At 38.6% G+C, this 11821-nt stretch overlaps 1 protein-coding gene across 3 annotated transcripts in view; it reads left to right on the plus strand.

Moving 5' to 3' along the window:
* Window positions 1–9836: 9836 nt before the first annotated feature.
* Window positions 9837–11821, plus strand: part of tspan13b (tetraspanin 13b) — a 15251-nt gene continuing 13266 nt past the window's right edge. For 2 of the 3 annotated variants that reach the window (XM_088405412.1, XM_088405411.1), the window contains exon 1: window positions 9837–10083. In XM_088405412.1, the coding sequence (XP_088261538.1) occupies window positions 10021–10083 (63 nt within the window). In that variant the 5' untranslated portion in view covers window positions 9837–10020. The remainder of the gene's footprint in view (window positions 10084–11821) is intronic. The other variant, XM_088405413.1, reaches the window with a different exon arrangement.

Genomic DNA, 11821 nt, shown 5'->3' on the forward strand with positions numbered 1-11821 from the left:
TGTGGCTTCGTAGCTACTCGTTCATACCACCAGGGGACGCTACTAGTGCCTCAAAATTTCTCAAGCAGGCTTGAAGACTAGGTACAGCAGACATGTCCAAAGTCCGCCCGGGGGCAAAATGCCTCCGTCATAAAATCAATAACGTCTGGCCCGCATGGAGAATTAATACATTGGGCAGCAGCGCTGTTACCTGCGTGTACTAATTGCTGCATCTTTAGGCTCAATTAGGAACAGCAAATTAGTATATGAGTAATTGACTGTATGAGCCCCTAACTTTCTTAAATGGCGACAATCAACAAAAGGAGGAAAGTTGACTGCGAGGGCCGACGGTTCAAGGATGAGTGGAAATTGGACTATTTCTTCACTGATATACGGAACAACTGTGTCTGCTTCATTTGGAAAGAGACAGTGGCTGTTTTTAAAGAGTTCAATGTCAAGCGTAAAGGAATATAAGAGTTTGAGCTTAAAGTAGTTCATTAGATGTTGCTACATTCTGTGTATGAGAGTGTGAGACTGTAAAGTGAACAAAACAATATGGGGTGCAAGGGAGTGTAAGAATGGAATGTTTCAGAGCAAGCGGTGCTAGTCGCGGGGACGAGATGAACCAGAGGCACCTGGTGGGAAACAACTGTGAGGAAAACTACAATCAGGAGGAGTAAGCAAGCGATTCTGCAGGGGAAGAAAGACAAATGAGAGCAAGCTAAAGTTAACTGCAGTATACACATAGCCGATAAAATAATGCCAGGATGCCTTTGTTGATGTGCCATTTGCATATTGTGTAGTATAACTCATTGCTGGGCAACTCGGATGAGAGTACGACTGCTGGTGGCAACAGCGACGTACAGGGCTGTATTGAGAGGGACCCGAGACCCAGGTGCTTGTATTAGATCTGCGTGTTAGGAATAAATCCACTCGTGTGTGAAAATGCCGGCTTCCTGATACCTTTCTATTGCAGAACGAGCGCGCAAATTGTTGGATGAGTGGCAGTTGGGTAAGGTCACAAATTGGAGTCAGATTACTAACTTGAGTTTATGTTGAATTAGAAATAAAATTCTAACAAGCGACATTACCAAACAAAACATGCTGACGAGAAACATGCTGACGAGAAACTGAAACATCTTGAAGCTAGTTTAATCTCACAGCAGCAATATTTTACAACTTTTACCGACAGCTGAATAAGGACAAGTTCCGAGAGATTCGAGCATTTGTAAGAAAATGCTGAGCTTGTTCGGGTTGACGTATTTGTGTGAGAAAACATTCTCGGCTATGAACTTAAATCAGAGCTGTGTGAGTACAAGGCTATCGGACTCTCACTTACAAGACATCTTGCGCATCCATACTACTGCCATAGAGCCACACCTGGCCTTTCTCCTGCACTCCAGATCTCAGTTTCAATCATCACACTAATGCGGACAAGTCATTTTTCATTTACGATGTCTGAAAACTTTTTTTTTTTTTAACTTTTCACTGCAGAATAATAAACAATTAAAATCCAATCAACATTTATAGTTACTAATGTCATATCTTAAATGAGCCCTGCACTTGTTGATATGGTTATTACTTGTTCATTTCTCTGTTATTGTTTAAATTTTTTATAAATATTAAACTGCCATGGTGAGATTTTTTTTACTTCTGTTCAACTGTTACGAAAACATTAATTCAAGTGTTATAAAAAAAAGTGAAGTTAAGTGAATATTCAATTTCAATATTTAATGTCAATTCAATTTTGATATGCATGTTTCAAATTAACCAAAACACATGCTTAAGATTGCTGAAATTAAAATAAAAAAAGCAAATGTGGAACACAGAACGGCTTGCTGAAATATATTTAAACTAATTGCTGTTATATGTAAAGAACGCCTGCCAAGGTTGGCGCCCCTACATTTTTAACATACCAAATCTGGCTCCCTTTGCAAAAAGTTTGGACACCCCTGAGGTACAGTATTCGAAGTTGTTTGGTTTTTGTTTTTCGAAAACAAAAAACAAAACATCTATTCAATGGTACTGTCTAAGTACTATTTATGTAAAATTCTTTCAATTAGAAATAATGTAAAAAACAAAATGGAAATCAAATGTTAACACGATAACATAAGCTAATAAACAAAAATGAATGAAGTTTCCCCACTCCTGCTTAATAGACGCCACTTTCAATAGCGCATCCTCTGCTTTTTTTTTTTGCTATTGTAGAACTACTGTATTGCTACTAGGTTTTGCTAATCAAAGAAGATAGGTCACGCAAAATGAATTCCCCGGAACACTACATATTATTCCAAAATGTGTTTGTCGAAATGGGAAACAAATACAATTTTAATGTCAGCAACATTTACTTTTTGTTTGTGAGATAGACTGTGTTGAGTGTTATTGTATGACTGCTTGTTACTGTAATATCCATGTTTGTCAAAAGGGGCGCTGTTGCTGACATATGTTTATAAAGGACAATAGAAGAAGTGTGCTTGATGTTCGGGCCTTCTAGATATTCCCTTCTTTCTCTGTACTTGACTCTCATGGAGAGCAGTTCGTACATGTGTGATGTTGAAAAAAAGTGTGCCAGTGTTTGATAACGGTGAAGTTGTCTGTCGTGTTAGAAGGTTCATCCGCTGCGTCCAGGCAAAAGGATATAAGCTTGGTTGGTGACATAACCGGAGATTTCAACTGACTGCCTGTTGTATAAATTAAACTGATAAGAGTGTTTGAATAGGTTTTCCCATATTGTCCATTAAAATGCATTTGTCTGTACTACACTCTGCAGTACATTTAATACGTTCATATGTTAATGTGTTAACATTTTAGTTCAATTTTATTTTTACATTATTTCCAATTTCCCCTCACGCTTGTGATTCCTGTGCCGGACTGTAGCAAAATTCACATGGAAGATTCCAGCCAATCGAAAAGGACAAGTGTTTGCAGATCGCCCTAATTGCAGACCTACGTACCAGGGGTGTAGTTATGGCGTTATATTTGTGCCACAATTACGCACGCGCGGAAAAAAAAATTGAGCGGAGAAAATCAAACTGAGCGAGCGAAAACAGATTTTGAGAGCAAGAAAAAAACTATTGAGCGCGTAATGATAAGAGTTTGAGCGCGCGCCGATGGAGTTTGAACACAGAAAAAGAAATTGCTCGCTCAAAATTCCTCTTTGCTCGCTCGGGATAGCCCTCTCTCGCTCAACATCTCGCTCTCGCTCGCGATACTCCTCTCTCCCTCGCTCAACATCGCGTTTGCTCAACATCTATGGCGTTATATTTGTGCCACAATTACGCACGCGCGGAAAAAAAAATTGAGCGGAGAAAATCAAACTGAGCGAGCGAAAACAGATTTTGAGAGCAAGAAAAAAACTATTGAGCGCGTAATGATAAGAGTTTGAGCGCGCGCCGATGGAGTTTGAACACAGAAAAAGAAATTGCTCGCTCAAAATTCCTCTTTGCTCGCTCGGGATAGCCCTCTCTCGCTCAACATCTCGCTCTCGCTCGCGATACTCCTCTCTCCCTCGCTCAACATCGCGTTTGCTCAACATCGAGCTCTCGCTCGCTCGAGTCGTCCTCTGCGCTCGCTCAGTTCTGTTCACGCGTTACGTTTGTGCCACAAAACCAGCCAATCAGAGCTTGTAAAAGCACTTTGATTGACACAGCTTAGTATCCAATGAGATTGCTTGTACGCTATCCGTTGACGCACTCTCGTTTGCTCTGTGTTCACCCGAAAAGGGCAAACGAGTGTGCGTCAACACGGACTTGGGCTGGAGAATTACTTTTAATATTATTATTATTACTGTATTGTATCATTTGACAGAAATACCTTGTTAGTTTTTGTACTTTAATAATATAAGCCCACCCCTCCCGCCTACGTCGATGTGACGCACTCTCGTTTGCTCGTTCCGGGTGAACACAACAAGCAATCTCATTGGATACAAAGCTGTCAATCAATGTGCTTTTACAAGCTCTGATTGGCTGGTTTTGTGGCACAAACGTAACGCGTGAACAGAACTGAGCGAGCGCAGAGGACGACTCGAGCGAGCGAGAGCTCGATGTTGAGCAAACGCGATGTTGAGCGAGGGAGGGAGGAGTATCGCGAGCGAGAGCGAGATGTTGAGCGGGAGAATGCTATTGCGAGCGAGCAAAAAGGAATTTTGAGCGAGCAATTTCTTTTTCTGTGTTCAAACTCCATCGGCGCGCGCTCAAACTCTTATCATTACGCGCTCAATAGTTTTTTTCTTGCTCTCAAAATCTGTTTTCGCTCGCTCAGTTTGATTTTCTCCGCTCAATTTTTTTTTCCGCGCGTGCGTAATTGTGGCACAAATATAACGCCATAAACATCGAGCTCTCGCTCGCTCGAGTCGTCCTCTGCGCTCGCTCAGTTCTGTTCACGCGTTACGTTTGTGCCACAAAACCAGCCAATCAGAGCTTGTAAAAGCACTTTGATTGACACAGCTTAGTATCCAATGTTGGCTTCTTGCCGAATTTTGAATTTTGAATTCTGTTGGCTGCCGCCTTGTACTAGCTGTAGCCAAATTGATATCTGGATCTTGATTTTAGGTTCTTGTTAAAAGTAAATCCCTGAGGGGCCCAACACAGCAAACCTTGTTTAATCCTAGTTCGATCGGCAACACAGCCGAATTAGCGGTTGTGTTCCTGTCTTCCCCACTGACGTGAGTATCCGCTATACATGGGTGAGTCTCTTCCCATGGTGCGTGATCTTTTCCTGTCTTCCCCATCGACCAGACATTGAGCGTCGTAGCTGCTGCTGCTTTGTTAGCTGGTGTTACGGGAGCGGCCGTCACCTGATCCAGTCGGAGGCGTCCCACGTTTCAGCCGTCCGCCTCCGTGGATTCCCGGGCGGGAGCCTGCGTTCTCCCAGTTCGGACTGAGATCTGTTTACTGGACTTTTAACACCCATTTTGGGTTGATTTTTTTTTTTTTTTTAGTATTTTAACCAAAATACTAAATATTTAACGTGGAAACTATTTCTTTTCTTGCTTTTAAATTGTCTTTACAGGCTGGGACCTCACCACCGGCGTCACAGGATGAGGGCTTCCAGTTTCAGTGTTGGTGATTTTTATTTTTATTTTGTTGTGTCCACCAGTGTGCGTGTTTCACTAGGTGGTGGTTGTAATTGATTGGAAGCGCCGAGCCTCTCCAGTACGCCGGACAAGGACGTTCCAGCCTTATTTAAATATTCCCACTTTTTTAAATTATTTAAGTACAATAAAATATTGTAACCACACTTCTGCCTTGGACTCGTTGCCACAGTATGTTTATATCGTTCAATAGAGAAATTAAAAAAAGCATCTGTGTAGTGCCAAAAAAGCCACCAAAAGATCTACACACCACGTCCCGACAGGTACATAAATCAATATTAGAGGGTGAAATGAGTCTAACTTTTATGTCGTAATTACTGTATTTCTTATTAACATAAATACAAGACAGTGAAGTACAACTATTAAAGGTTGTAAAGCGTTCAAAAAAGATCCTATGACTTGTAATGTTGATATGACATTATTAAAAATATTATGGAAAACGTCTTGTCCCGAGAGGGACTGAAGACTGCAATCATAATATCTATATGAAAACTATATCATAACATATTTAGCCATGCTTGTGTGCTGATTTATAATTCTGTATGACCTTGGCTGAGTAACAGAATATACTCTGTTCAAACCAGTTTTGCTCGAGTTTTGCTCTGATTTATGTCCACGTGGAAAAACACCCAAGCAGTTAAGTTCGGTTTCATTTTGTTCGGTTTCATTTTGATAAGTTTTGTTTCAATAAGTTTCGGTACCTCCCTGCGAAGAGTATAAAAGAACTTGCCTTGAATGTGCTCTTGGCACACACTGCTCGATCGTAGCCTTTGTCTGCGTCACATTTGTGCCCAGAATATTCTGCATTGAAACTTCGAAGCGTTTGTCATATTTCATGCCTCTGGAATCCAGTTATTGGTCGAACCTGGAATTGGACGAACACGTGGAAGGACCCCAAAAGGCTGTCTTCCAACAGTCCATACACAAAGCGATACTGTATTCTAGAGCGAAATAATGCATCCAACGTTTATGTTTTGTATTAATATAATTTAAAAATCCAATAGGTGATATTCACACGACATTGTTAAAAATATTATGGAAAATGTAGTACCGTATTTTTCGGATTGTAAATCGTGTTTTTTTTCATAGTTTGCCCGGGGGGTGCGATTTATGTGTGAAATTATTAACACATTAATATATAATTTCACATGTTATTTTTACAATAAACCGCAAGAGGGCGCTCTAGGCCTGTGTTGATAATTTCAACATTGCCGGTAGTTTATAAAAACAACTGTGAAGGGCTGAACTAAAATGGCACCGATGAATCTGACGTAAGCGATATAGAAGAGGGAGCGGCGCGTCCTCTACCTCCCGATTTGGGGGAGTTGTTTTAAAGTGACACAGAGGATGAAGATTTCTTTGGGTTTTGTGATTTGGAGTGAAACTGATAGTTTAGCAAACTTGTTAGCATATTCTTTATGCTAGAGTTATCTGAATAACTAATATGTTACGTCGTTCTGACATTGGTTTTATATAATTTACATTATATATTAATGGCATTTACAGTGTTTCCAAAAAATTTTGCAGATACAAATTTATACTGCTCTGGAAAGAGTCTTGAACAATCTCTGAACTTATGTAGAAGAAGAATTACCAGTAAATATATTTCTGAAAGAGTGATTTCAAAAGAACAATGTCTCGTTTATATTATAAACGGTGATAAACTTGATAATGGTCCCCTCTTTAAATCCCCCCCCCACACATAACAATATCAGTTCAACTCCAGTCTTCTATGCAACGGGTTAGAAAGGTGTTGAATTATAAAAGTACTTTTCTCTGTCTTTATCAAGGGTATTAGTGCCATTGGTAGTGTTATCAATAAAAGATTTCAAGGAGAGTTTATTGTCACATGTATAGTACTATACCATAACCATACAGTGAAATTGTTTTAAAAATGATTTCTGACAAGTTTGGGTGTCTGAAAACATATGTGATGAACATCCTTTAAACTAACAAAACATTCATTGTAATATTGGTATTAATTGCTTACCATAACAACAAGACAATCTTCGATTTACAAATTCTACTGGGGTTATACTGAATTTAAAACTCGGTCATACCTCCGTCACAAATAATCGACTTGTTTGGCGTATGCAAATGTGACACAATATATGCATACTCCCCGCTTTTGGCACAGATGCTGCAATAATATTTTGAATCTGATAATGGCCACTGGTATCTGCCCATCTTTATAGATAGTTGAAGGAACCTGAGAACAAACAAAATGAGGGACATTTCTATTTTTTACACAGCTGAATTTGGTCAAAAATTCAATGATTTGTGTGTTTTGGCTCAGTGAGCATATCAGGTGCCAAATTAGTTGCAAATTAAGTCAAAAAATATCCAGATAAAAGCTGAAACAGGAGGATAGCACTTATCCTACTACCCAAAGTCTGCTGAGATTGGCGCAAGCTTCCCCAAGACCCAAGTGAGGATAAGCGGCACAGAAAATCGAAGGATGAATGTGCATTGCATACAATGCTAGATGCATCGGTTTCCTTCAATGCAAGTTACTTGCATATAATTATATTGTCACAAGAATGTGCCTGGAATTACTCTAGATGGTTATTTAATTGTCATGAAACTTTAACCCATCGAATATTAATTTTAATTGTTTTGAATAGTTACACAAGTAATTATTGGCTTATATGACATACTGTACTTACATTGTGGATGATTTTCCAGCTCTATTGCTGGCTTTCCAAATTCATAAATTGAATTGTTTATTTTCCAAATTCATTCTCATGCTTAACAGTTAGCAGACTAAGATGTATTCTTTTTACGCTTCAATTTGTATTGAACAAAGGAAAGAAATTGAGAATTTGATGTTGTGTTTTGTTAATTCAATTCAAATCAATCCTACTTCACTGTGTAGTTTCTTGTTTTGCTTTTGCAGAGTGACTTCTATCTGTCACTTATACGAAAGAGCTTACTAAAATTAGCTGTCTTCCTTGCTTCACAGTAAATTTGCAAAATTCCAACTCTATATCACCTTAGTGACCAAAAAGTGCATTCGAATATTTTTATCCACCGTTTAAAATGTTATTCATGTACTTCCTTAAATACAAACAATTTTAACTTAAAATGCGCTTTCGACCCGCCATGTTTTTTATATCTATCAACCTGGTGCTCAATCCACCCTTCCATGCAAAAGGAAACACACGCCCCCGTCTTCCAATAAAGGCAAAATTCCACTCCAGGTGCCTTTTTTTTGGACTACACGCCCCGTCCTACATCCTGCAGTCAGACCCATTTGCATTTGTGACTTTGGTAACGTATTTGTGGATTGAAATACTCATTTGCAACTTTGGTTACACATTTGTGGATTGAAACACTTGATTACCATGAGTGAGAACAGAAAGTCATTCATGTAAGTACTTCTTTGGCTAAAACTTACTCAGGCCCTCTTCACACATGACTGCTACAACATTCAAGAGGAAGTGTCCCTTTGCTCTTTCATAATGTTTTTCAGGGGATGACATGAAACATGCTTCAATTGTATGGATCAGCCATTTGAATGGTTGGGAAACAAGGCCTCTGGATGCCAAGGAGAAGCCACTGAATGGATGCTACCCCCTAACAGTTATATACGCTGTTAGAGCGTCAAGTTAGACAGAATAAAATGCGAACGGTAGCCTGAAATTTACGCTTGGTTTCAAAACAAGTGCAATATTATTTGATAAGAAAAATGTTTACCTCTTATTAAATAGATGAATTAAATTAATCTAAATCACAAGTATAATCAATGAGTTGAATCATGATCTCTCATTTCATCTTATTTACATGACAACTCTTGACAATTTCTACAGATACACAATCCAAAGTGTCCTCTCCACCGCCATCCCAGTCTGGTATAGTTAATAATGTTATGACCCTTTATTCTGGACACCCAGAGGTTAATACACTAATGAGTGCCACTTATTGCATCGATTAAGTGGGCTTATACTTGGGTGTTTACAAGCATTACTTTCATTGCACGGCAAAAGACAGGAAGGCTCTCCAGCATGTGATCAAGACAACACAGCGTATCTGTGGAGCAGCCTTACCCTCACTGCAGGACATTTACCACACTAGGGTTCTGCGGGGAACACGCAATATCATCAAGGACACACCTACAAAACGACCTATTTAAAATGCTGCTCTCAGGCAGGCACTACAGGAGCCTGAGGGCCAGGACTGCTAGACTAGCAAACAGCTTCTACCCCCAACCCACCTGGATTCTCAACAAATCCCTCTCAAACTAATCTGCCTCGTAATGCGCACATAAACAATATCATGCACTATTTTTTTTTTTTTTTGCACTACATGATATTCTGCACTACATTATTAGCATCATTGTCTCTCTTTGTTGTTTATTGCTATTTGTTGCTATTTATTGATTGCTCAATTATGGAATGCAGTCTGCTGCTTGGGGAAGTGAACAGAATAAGAATTTCATTGTATGGTACAAATTTACATATGACAATAAATCTCTTGAATTTTGAAGCAGTATTGTATCACATTTTACCTTTTTAGAAAACCTTAACTATGACAACTGAAACTGTCACTGAAATTAAACTTGTGTTCTGATTTTGACCTCTAGATTTTTTTCTAACAATAGGATTTCATCCTAAGCATTTTACTTTTAAAATTATTAAAATGTTTTTTAGTTGGCGTTTTTCTCCAACACATCTCGGTCATACGTTTGTCTTTGTTTTGTTGTTGTTGTTTTTTTGCCTCGTCATAGGTTTTATTTTGAAAACTTCTATATCACTTCCGTTTTTTCTTCTCAACAGCCTCTTCGCTTACACGGACTGCTCAACGTTTCTAGGTTGGACGTCCTGCTGGATTACCTCTCATCGTTGCTGAAATATTTATTGGGGACGGTTAGGCTTGTCCTGATTTTGCATTTTTATTTAACGCATCTCTCTTTCTCATTTATTTAATTTTTGTTCGATCTATTGTCGAAAATGAGTTGCGCTGGATTCACCTGCTCCAAACACTCCCTGTGCGCGCTCAACATCCTCTATGTTGTGAGTATCTAACACATCACACTGCACCATATGGATTATGTCGTGACTCAATGTATAAAGTTCCTAAGGATGCGCGTTTTCTTTCCTGGGGAATAGAAAGGTCTAAATGGAAAACGTCTTGTTATGAGGTCACGCACTTGCCCAATCAATTATTCACCGCCGAACCTTGTCAGTTGCTCAGTGAGTGACCATAGAAGCAACAACAAAAAAAGGAAGCTTATTTGCTATCATAGTACAATGGCTGAATCAGCCGTCCTGGGCCTTTTTATCCGTATTGCCCGTTTATTTCAGAGGATTTCCTGCCTCTGTTTTTGTCTGCAATCTTATCAAAATCTCCAAGTTGCTCGTAAAAAACAATGCAAGTCATATTGTTTCGTATAATTTACATCAAAATATTGTGATATGTATGTTCCAGTTGATCTGTGACTTGCAGTTGCTTGCAATACTGAGAAAATAATGAGCATGCAACACTACAGGAACAAGCATGACGTTTGTATTGCTGTACCACTTTGCAGCTGGGTTCAAAGGAAACATTTTCACAAATTCTTGTGGTGGACATTGCACCTGCTCAGGTGTGAGTAAAGGTGCAGACCTCGGAACCTTCACTTTGAGCATTCACATACACCTTAAAATGATGCAACAGGGCACAAGCTTGTTGTGAGTCAAACTGACACATTTCAAGAGGTACACTTGTGTACAATGAAAATGGTTTATTTCGCATTTTTTGCAAATGTTACAATGTTAAGAGTGAGGTGTAAAAAGGGATTGTTGGGTTTGATTGTTTTTGACGCCTGGGATAAGTGAATGCATCCTGGGCTTTATGTGTCCAAAGGTGTATTTTTAAGACTGGTTCTTTACTTTTAGTGTAGCGCATCAGGTATATGAAATATTTTCATACCTAGATTTTACATTTGACCTATGCAAGCCTGAGCAATATAATTATTTACAATGCATTTTAATGTTTAGCTATGATTTGTCAGGAAAAAAAGAGCATCAATTGCTCTATTACTAAATATATTTAGGCCCTTGTGAGGACAAGTGCTTAAGAACATAGTTTATTGTTATTATGTTAATTTTAGTACAGTATTACCAAAACTTGATGCGCTCAAAAAAAAGAACATTTTTTTTTAAATTAAAAACAAGAAATGTTCAAACAAGAAACACCATGTTATTATAATTCCTGAGCAACAAAAGAAACTTGTGTCATTACACCTTTTATTAACTTTTGAGACATGTTTTGTATTTCAAATATTGCATTTCAATGATAATAAGGGAAACATACACAAAGACCATTTTTAGAATTTGTGTAATGCTATGTTTACTTTAATCATCTTTCAAGTACTTGTTACCTTCAAATGTTATCTTTAGATGTAAATTGCAATGATGTTCCATTTCAAAGCTTCTACTGTAGTTTGAAGACATTTTGTCATGTCCTGTTGCTTGACAATTAATGAGTTGTTTTCCTGAGGAGAGTCAGATGATTCACACTGGCAAATTTAATATGGCTAAATCGACAGCTCAACATCACAGCTAAACGGCTTTGATTTAAAATGATTTTGTTTTTGTGTTTGTTTGATTGTTTTTAACAAAAATGGGGTCAAGTTTTAGCTTGTATGACCTCAAAGCTGGTTACCTTTCACCATTTTTTCCAGAACATCATTGTGTGATTTCTGAACAGCCTCACTGCACTTTTATAAGAGCATTCAGATTGGCTTGGACCCCACTTGTCTCTCTCTAT

The sequence above is a fragment of the Hippichthys cyanospilos genome, chromosome 21, assembly GCF_059441005.1.
Source record: "Hippichthys cyanospilos isolate Australia breed blue-spotted pipefish chromosome 21, RoL_Hcya_1.0, whole genome shotgun sequence".
Classification (NCBI taxonomy): Eukaryota; Metazoa; Chordata; class Actinopteri; order Syngnathiformes; family Syngnathidae; genus Hippichthys; species Hippichthys cyanospilos.